This window comes from Vespula pensylvanica, chromosome 10, assembly GCF_014466175.1.
Source record: "Vespula pensylvanica isolate Volc-1 chromosome 10, ASM1446617v1, whole genome shotgun sequence".
In the NCBI taxonomy this organism is placed as follows: domain Eukaryota; kingdom Metazoa; phylum Arthropoda; class Insecta; order Hymenoptera; family Vespidae; genus Vespula; species Vespula pensylvanica.
In genome coordinates this window covers 184,447-194,183 of record NC_057694.1, presented here as the reverse complement: position 1 = coordinate 194,183, position 9,737 = coordinate 184,447, and the positions used below count along the sequence as shown (strand labels likewise).

Sequence of the window (9,737 nt, the reverse complement as noted above, 5' to 3'; positions counted from 1 at the left end):
ACAAGAGCGAAAGTATCACGCGTGAAAAAGGTCGAGTCGATAGGGTGGGGGAGGGGTTCAGGATTGCCGGTAGGCGCGGTACCCACAGATCCTTAAAGCTTGCTAGCCTGTCAAGCACTGAGTCAGGAGGCGCGCGGTTTCACCGCATATATGTCGAAGTGGTGGCCTCCTCCTCTCTTTCTTCTTCTTCTTTCTTTCTCCATCGTCCTCTCCTTCTACTCTCTCCCTCTGCCTCCTCCTTCTCCTCTTCCTTCACCTCTTCCTTCTCCTCTTCCTCCTTCGCCTCCCCTATATACGCGCTCCCGTTTTCTCTCCCGGCGCCTTGTTTCTCTCTCTCTCTCTCTCTCTCTCTATATATCTTTTCTTTCTCTTTCTCTCTTTCTGCCCCCTCCTCTTTTCTCCCTCTTTAACGCGCGAGCGTAGTATCTTACGCATTCGCGTGTAGCGGGGCCGTGCGTCTGCCCGTCGCCGCCGCTGTCGGCGCGACTGACGCCTATGGCTCGTTGCCCCCCACTCTTCCACCCCTTCCTCCGTACCATCACCATACCACTACCATCACCTCTTCTTGCACCCTCCAGCCCGTCACCTCCTTCGGCCCTCCCACCACGCTCTGCGATCCTTCATAGCGATCATCGTTGCCGGTTAAAGAATGCTCTTTCTCTTTATCTCTCTCTCTCTCTCTCTCTCTCTCCGTCTATTCCCTCTCTCTCTCCCTCTCTTTCTCTCTCTCCCTCTCTTTCTCTCTTTCCCTCTCTCTAACCTCCCTCTCTCACTCCCTCTCTCTTTCTCTCTCTCTTTGTCGAGTTTGAATCTTTTTTCTGTAAGCAAGAGCATCAACGTCGATCGACAATCGATCGACGACCGATCGACCGACAATCGCTCCCACGTGCATAGAACGCCCGCTGCTGACGACGAATCTCTTTGCTGCTACTTCTTTATTTTCTTCGATTTATTCTTGGTATACTATTAACAATCTTTGTGCATTTTTTATTCTCTGAGAAGACTCTCTAGAAATCTTTTTAGCCGAAAAATATCTTTTTAAAGAAGAAAATAAAAAATAACAAATAAGACGTAAGGAGTTATCTTCCTTTTTCATTTAATGAAATCAATGCTCTCGCTCTTTAGAGAAAGAACTTTTTCTTCCGATTATCTCTATATTCCTGCGTATATATATATACACACACACACACACACACACACACACACACACACACATGTATATACATATATACCTGTTGTATGGTATATATATATATAGATAGATAGATAAGTGGCTACTACTTCGAAATGGAATTCACACGGCTCTACAAAATGATCGAGCTACTTCTACGCGAAGCGTTTAAAAAAAGAAAATAACAAAGAGACAAAAGGAGAAAAAACGAAAAGAAAATGAGAAATTTGAAATTCGACGACATCGACTTGCTCGACAGCGCACGTGCACCGTCTGATGCGCGTGCAATTTGATGCACGATCTCTCGAGAGTCCCCAAGAGAATTTCGATCGAATTTTTATGGCTCACGGAATCGAGGGCACGCTCAAAGCTGTCGTCCCGCCGATCGGCCAGATAGGACTACGCATGTCAGAAAGAAAGAGATAGAGAAAAAAACAAAAAAGAAACGAAGACCGAAAGACCGAGATAGGCCATCGACTTCTTCTCGTGACGTTTGAAAGCCAAATCGACTTTCAAAGCGATTCAAATCTCGCGCATTGGTCCGCGTTCCCTGAAAGATGCACACCAACCGACATATATTATATTCTAAACGACAAAATCGCCGATTCTTTCCTTCTTTTGCAAGGGTATGCTGCATATTCTTTCAGAGAGAAATCTCGATGGAGTCAAGCGAGCGAAGATGCACGGATACGATACGTACAGAATCCTGAAACTGAACCCATCCATTTGCATTTTTGATCTTTTTTTCCTTTTTCTTCTATCTTTGTTCTTCGCTAGTTTTCGCTCCCTTATTTTTCTAGTATAATCAGTTTAGCGACTTTTGCTCATTTTTTTGTTCACTCCTATCTCTCTCCGTTGTAGCGATTTTCTATATAATGAGACAACTTTAGAAATATTCTCCTAACGTTCGTTAAAATCGATCTTACCTAAAATGTTGCAGAATAAACATATGGGTACTGTTCGATTGTGATCGTTATCATACAATCCCTGTGCTCGCTATACTGCCCATAATAATGCTTATTATATCGTTTAATAAAAATTAATGTCTGCTCGATCGATGAGATTCTCATTCTCCTCTCTTTTCTCCCCTTCATCTTCCGTAACAGTATCGTGGATTCGTGGTCACGAAACCGTTTATAACCATCCATAACTTGGATACTCGAAGATTAAGTGATTTTATGGTTTCTCGGAAAAAGTCGTCGCATTGGTGGTCTGCAGAATCTAAATGGACCATATATTCTTTGGCTCTTTGATCGGCCATTTCTTCTTTCTTTCTTTTTTTAATATAAAAAATAGAATACACCTTCGAATACATTCTAATCTGATCAGATTCGTTACGTGATTAAAATCTATCTTAAAAATCAACGGTCGACAAGAAAAGGGAAACAAAAAAAGGGAAAAAAAGGAAGAAAAGAAAGTTATTTAATAATTCGTTAACATTCTATATAGCTATTAACTAATTCTTATCGTAGTTTGTTTTGATAGAACTGTAAGTTTACGGGATAAGAGAAAAACGATTACGAGAAAGGTAGAAATCGGAGAATCAGGGCATGGGAATGCGTGAAGCCATCCTCGATTCTTCCCATGTTCCCTCTGATTGCCCCACACGTTGCACCCGTCTGTCATCGTAAGGACCAATCGAGTGGCAACCGCGCTTACAGTTGCTTTTGCAGTCGTAACAGCAGGTGGCTCCAGAAAAGGACCTTCAATCTTTTCGTCCTTTTTTTTATGGTGTCGTATCGCACTAACAAGCTACCATTGCTGGTCTTTTCACGCTGTGGTGGCATTTTTTCCCCATCCGTCTCTTTCTTTCTCTCATCTCTTTTTCTTCGTCATCGTCTTCTCTCCTTTTGAAACAAACCGATCACAAGTCATGAAAATTTTATCGAATTTGAGGAAATATCTTAATCCCGTCCGATCGACGAAACTCTCAGAAACAAAGCTTTGATATTTTATCATTGACTTTCCGACATTATGTGTGATCCAATTATTTTATAAATCGGTGCTGTTCTAAAGACAAAAGTTAATTAGTGACAGTAAATTGCACGAGGGAGTGTAATATATTTAAGCAAATAAAAAGAGATAATAACAAAATCATGGCAAAAGCAGTTTCATCCAATCAACTCGATGGAAGATGATCGCACGGAAAGATTGAATCGTGTTTGAAAACGTAAGGAAAAAAATAGAAAAAAATCGAGAAAATTTCGGTGACAAGAAAATAAAAAGCTGTGACCTTAAGGAGTTACATACATCGAGAAAGTTCAAAAAAGATCGATTCTTCAAACAAATTTTTTTTCAACAGTATTATCTTTTAAGAATATTCTCTGAAAATTTCATCAGAAAATTCCAAAAATTAATAAAAATACAATTGTTTCGATCCTATCGAGTTTAATATTATATATATTCTAAACTTTAAACGCTGCTTTCTCAAAACTATGTTTTTCAAATCGGTGTCAAGGTCATGTTGAGAACTATTGAGCCAATTTAAATGAAATTTGGTATGATTATTTCTCATATTATTATCTAATCTTTGTCATATGGAAATTTTTTTAAGAACCCTAGTATTTTTTTAATTATTAAGAAGCTACTGAGATTTTTTATCGGAAATCGCATGATAAATTCAATCACTCACATTTTTTTATACAATGAGTATATTAAAAATCGGCTTCGTGAAGGACTGATTTTTTTAATGTACTTCAAGAGTTTTTTCACTTTTTTCATTTTTGATAATACCCTGAGGAGATATTATTGGCACCGCAAATGCCGTAGAAAATAACTCTGCTTCGTTCGACATCGATAACTCCAAGAACGTAACGGATTGGTTTCATTTTTTTGTTGAAAAATATTCCTCAAAGTACACACAACCTTAATGCTCCTTTATTAAAAAAATAAATTACATGGACGAAAAAACCATAAAAATCTCCTTTTTGGGAACCGCCTAGGTGTATGTAACCCCTTCATTTTTCATAACTGTAATTCCCTCTTTAATGTAGTCAAAGTTTTTTTTCTGTATCTTACGTAATCTCTTCGCTCTTATTCTATAGCGAAACATATCAATATGTTCGGTAATGCTTATATATAGTGCAGATGTGACGAGCCAATGATATCTATCTAGAAGTAAGACAAAAGCCAATAACGACAGTTTTCATATCGCAACGATTATTCGATTTCTATGATGATTCCTACGTAATAGGCATTTAATATCCACCTGATTTGAGTTTCGAGTCGAAAGTTATCTTCAAAACGTAAAGTTTATTTTCAATTTTCGTTATTTACAAATAATTATAGTGATGAGATAACTGATTATCATCAGCTGGTTACTTGTTTCTAAATAGATATTGACTTATCACATTTTTACTACATACAAACATTACAGAGATGCATTCAAATTCTAAGGTCTTTTAATATTTTTCTGAAAAGTTACTTATAGAATCAGAAAACTGAAGCTATTGTCATTTCTCAACTTAATTATTCCATACACGTACACATTTTTCACAACGTCTACGCCATGATTCTACGGACGCTGTGAACAATTCTTTCGGAGTCTGTCTTGCTCACTGGAAAATCGCTGATACAAGAGCGGCACGACTGGAAATTGATCGACCACAGTCTTCAGAAATTCTTCACGACGAACAACTTCGAAGTGATTCCTCATGCTCCCTACTCACCTGAAATTTACACCTAACGATTTTGGGCTTTTTCCAACGTCGAAGGACACTCTCCGTGGTCTCTCTGTTTCCAATCGTGCCATTCTTGCATCAGTAATTTTCCAATGGGCAAAATAAACCTCCTAAAGAATCGTTCACAGCCAAGTCATGCAATCATGGCATTGACTTTGTGAACAGTAAGTACGTGTACAGAATGACTATGTCGAAAGACGACAATAATTTAAGCTATTTGATGTAAGTAGTTCTTCGGAAGAAATGAGGAAACTGTAGAACACACCTCGTATTATCACACAATAATACTTCATTGTAGAATAAATAAGATTTACGTATGACCTATGAAAAGGAAAACTCGATTACTCGGAAAGAGTAGCCTCGCTAACATCGTTAATAATTACAGATGGGTCGATGTAAACTATGCAAAAATACTACGAACAAATGTACGAAGTTGAAATATACGGAAGGAGAATACTCCTGGTGACATAATTACGAGAACAGGTAAGTATCGCTGCGTACACATTTATACGATATACGTATTTTGCGATTCGTCATGATCTCGGATACCTGCAACAAGATACAAAAAACAAACTATATAGGTCTCTTATGTACCTCTATGTGTAGATGCGTGTACATGCATACATAGATCGTATATGCTTATTTCTGACGACACTGTTACAAACGAATGGTCGGCCCGTCGGCCCTGACATTCGCAATAAAACTCTCTCACAACTGTGCTGGTTATGCCGAACAGTGCCGATACAGGAAAATAAATAGAATATTATTGAGAAAGTTAAAATTTTCAAGAAAAGCTCAAATCATCGATCAACAAATTTGAATTCCTTCTTCATCTTTCCCGTAACTAAACTCAATCCGATAGATCATAATCACAGATATAAACGACCGTTAAACTTTCGACGATAACACCTTCAACTATTGTCACATCGAATAAATGTTTAAATAACTCTTTCGATTTGCAATATTTCATCGAAGTTGTTCTTCTGTAACACAGTGACCTCGATATTAGAGAATGAAAAATACGTGTTGCGCATAAATCCGAGGGTTCGCGACAACTCGATTATCGGAAATAAAATATACGTCGACGATGCGTTATTCCTTTCCTTATCGTTTCTTATAATTGTATATAGGAGAAAAGAGGGAGTAACTTCGCTTAAAATAAGCGCGAAAGGGGGGCAAGTTCAGCGTTATTATCTCTTTACGCTTAGTTTACTACGAATCTACTTTGACTTTTTTTACTCGATCACTCAAGCGTATTCGTTGAGAAATTTTTCCTCTAAATTAACTGAAAATATGAAATTTAACGTAACAAATCATAGGAACGAATTGAAATGTAATAAAAATTAATTAATCGATCGTTTAAATATTCATCGCAAATCTTTTCGATAAACCAATATCTCCGTTGAAAAACTCGATTCATCTTAGCTGTGTGAATAATTAATTGAAAAGTACGACAGCCCTTGTCACCTTTGATATCCCACAAGCAAACCTGTCAATTATTGTTCTCATTAAGGCGGTAGGACGTGCGCGTAGTCGGTGATTAAAAATTAAATACACTTCGGAAGACGAAACGATTTAGTAACGAAGGTGCCCGGTGACATTCGAAGTCAGAGCATTTGAGCTCAAACTACCATGAGAAATTTCGTTTGCTTCGCGGTGGGTAATATCCTTGCTCTTGAAAATTTACGTTATTAGACAATGACAGTTATTCGAACGTTTCGTTTCGCCAAACCGTTTCAGACATTGTTTCTCACGATCCAAGCGGAAATCTGTCTACGTCTGTTAAAGAATAAAGAAGAAAGCAAGATCTTGCAGAAAACTCCGGGTCGAATTTGGAGATGGGATCCGATCGCAGAAAACTTCGTACCATTGGAAACGTTAAAATCGAATAACGGGCTAGTGTGTAGCGTCGATTTTGTCAAGGACTTGGCCGTGAAATCGATCACGGTGGTTGCCGATAACGTGAGCTATTCGAGAAAACAATTTCTCGAATTAATCGAATGGAAGTGGAAAAGGATGTTATTTATCAACTAGCCCTCTCATTTTCAGATGAATCCGTACATCATAATAAATGCAAATCAGAGCCAAGTAACAGGATTCATAGGGGACGTCTGGACGACTTTGGAGGAAACCTTAAAATTCACGTTCGTATATAAACCCCTTCATTACGAATTCGGTATTAAATTGGTCGGCAAGGAGGAAAAAAGATAGTTTTCTTTTTGCTTACCCATTAGTCCGAATCGATTAAAATCGTATTATTCACATCGATTATTTTCGTATCATAGGTAGCCTTACTTTGTTTTAAGTCCATTTTTCTTTAGCTGTACAAGATAAAGATCTCGTTGTTATCATTGTTGGCACGTAATCTCATAGAAAATCCACGTCCGTCTGGTCACGCCTTTCACGTTTTTACCTGTTACTCTCCTTGTCGATTTCATTCACGATTTGCATGCTGAGAGAATGAGAGGGTCAAACAGACACGACAACCTATCCGTACGTAGAATCTGCCTAATTTTCCGCGTACCACCCAGACGCGGAGTGCTAGGTCAAAATACTCGCATGATTCATTCGTCTAGACAGGTATAAGTATAGTATCATGCTTCGCGAAAGACGGAAAGAGAGAAAGAGAAGCGTTAACACCGTTGGGTGCGCTCACACCGTAATAAAAGCGTTTCTTCGTCGAAAATGCAGGACAATTTACCATAGAGCGGGATCGTGGGCCGGCTGGACGCTGATGAATGGTCGAGCTCACGCACTCTTGGAAGCTACGGTGATTTACTCCTACACCTCCGGTTATTACACTTACAGTATTCCGATCACGACCAACTAGTAAGTCGAAATCAAGAAATACGTAAGTAACATATATGAACTTCTATTCTTCAAAAAAGAAATAAAAAAGAAACAGAGACAAAATAAATATTATTCGCCTGCTGTCATCAGTACTCTTTTTTTTTTAATATTATATACATACATATATATATGTATATAATATTAAGAAATTTGAGATCCTTGATAAGTTTTTGTTACCGGCAGTTATGCTCTATTCGTGCAATCCGAAGGTACGAGAGTTTCAACGTGGTGGTACGCTAGTATTTTCAGTCGGAATCTATGGAGAGTAACAGGTTTATTTATTGTTTTTATCGTATTTATCATTATGGGAATTAATGCATTGAGAAAAACCATCTGTGAATTCGACGTCGAATGCGACGACGAACTCTCGTCTCCTTCGTTCGTCTTCCTTTACGTTCTAAGTGGTATAAGTGGTCAAGGTACTTATCATATATAATATAACATGTTATATATTATTTAAAAAATTAATATTTTGTCCAGGCATTCTTCTGACACATTCGTTTTTTTGTTCTAATAAAAAAAAAGGTTGCCAGAAAATTCCGTCAAGCTGGTCCTTACGTTTGACGATCCTCTCGTTTTTGTTTATGGGAATGTCACTATTTTGTGGATTTAGTAGTACATTGACTTCGTATTTAACAATCGGGATAACATCTGTACCTCTTACTAGTTTAAAAGATGTTGCCGAAAAACGTACTCATTCTTTATGTGTAAGAAACAATAGCGGTGCTTACATCCATTTCACAGTGGTACGTATATATATGTATATAGTTATTTATTTATTTATTTATTTATTTATTTATTTATACACATATATACATAAAATTAGCGAGAAATTTGCACGATCGTAAAAATAAAAACTATAACAAAATACATTCTGCTTATAGAATGGATTAAGAGGAGAGGATTTAATGCCGGAATGGAAAGATCTAGTGAATAAAGATTGTCCTGATATGATGGACATGTTTACTATTGGCTCAAACCTTTGTACTCCTGGTTTTGTTTATTTAGAAGGACCAGATATTTTCCTATCAATTTATCAACAAGTACTAAACCAATGTCACTACGTGCAATTACCTCAACCATATTGGACCCTAAAATTAGCTTTTCAACATGCCAGATCCTCAAAATATAAAAAGATCATTGATCTATAGTGAGTTGTCTCTTTTGTACTTGCTTTCCTTTACTATAGTCCTCTTATTTTGCTTTCTTTTTATATTTATGAAACAATGAAAATTTAATATTGATGAATTATGCCTTCACAAATTATATTTGAGTACAACGAAAGTAAAATAAAATTAGAATTTCAATTTAAACGTATCTTTCTACTTTGTTGCAGCTTGATGCGTCTCCGTTCGGTCGGTATATTAGATTACCTTGAAAAAAAATGGATAAAGAAAAAACAGGACAACATTTTTGGACAGCCTCAATGGACTGACTTTCAGGCTGTCGAATATGATCATATACATATCGTATTTTCAATGCTCTCAATTGCTGCTTTATTTAGCGTACTGATATGCGTTCTTGAAAATATTTTTTACAGATGGCAAATATCGCCACAAAAAAAAACTTTGTGCGTTATTAATCGAAAAACTGCAATCCCTTGATATTCCATTTTTTATCGACATGGATGAACACTGCGAGTTTTTATCGCGAAAAAAGAAATTTCTTTTTCACGCAAAACAAACTGTAGAAAATCTTCGTATTATCGACGGTTTTTCTACCTCGCGTTTTCTTCTATATCGATACGAAGACTTGGTCGATAAAGAAAACATAATTTATTAATAGATAATACTCCTTTGTTTTTTTTTTTAACTTTTTCTCAATATTTATACGTCATGTATTTTTAAATATAATAAAAATACAAGAACTTTCTACTAGATATACCTAAGTATATATATATATATATATATATATATATATATATACATATATATATATACATATATATACACATATATAGGTATGGTACGTATATATATATATGTGTGTGTTTGGTGCGGGAATATGATGAAAAATATCAAGTAATAAAAACATGA

The 9,737-nt window shown here is 36.7% G+C and overlaps 1 protein-coding gene across 1 annotated transcript; it reads left to right on the top strand.

Moving 5' to 3' along the window:
• The first annotated feature begins 6,549 nt into the window (after nt 1–6,549).
• On the top strand, nt 6,550–9,305 carry LOC122632331. Its single transcript, XM_043819016.1, has 7 exons — nt 6,550–6,813; nt 6,901–6,995; nt 7,543–7,680; nt 7,885–8,120; nt 8,227–8,447; nt 8,586–8,851; nt 9,038–9,305. The coding sequence occupies exons 1-7, from the start codon at nt 6,550–6,552 to the stop codon at nt 9,303–9,305; spliced, it is 1,488 nt and encodes a 495-aa protein (XP_043674951.1).
• The last annotated feature ends 432 nt before the right edge of the window (nt 9,306–9,737 follow it).

What these genes read in the sequence shown, in the direction of transcription:
- LOC122632331 (XM_043819016.1), top strand. Translation starts at nt 6,550, where the DNA reads ATGACAGTTATTCGAACGTTTCGTTTCGCCAAACCGTTTCAGACATTG. An exon ending in GAGGAAACCTTAAAATTCAC is followed by an intron (nt 6,996 to 7,542) that starts GTTCGTATATAA and finishes TCGAAAATGCAG; the next exon opens with GACAATTTACCATAGAGCGG. An exon ending in AAAAAGATCATTGATCTATA is followed by an intron (nt 8,852 to 9,037) that starts GTGAGTTGTCTC and finishes ACTTTGTTGCAG; the next exon opens with CTTGATGCGTCTCCGTTCGG.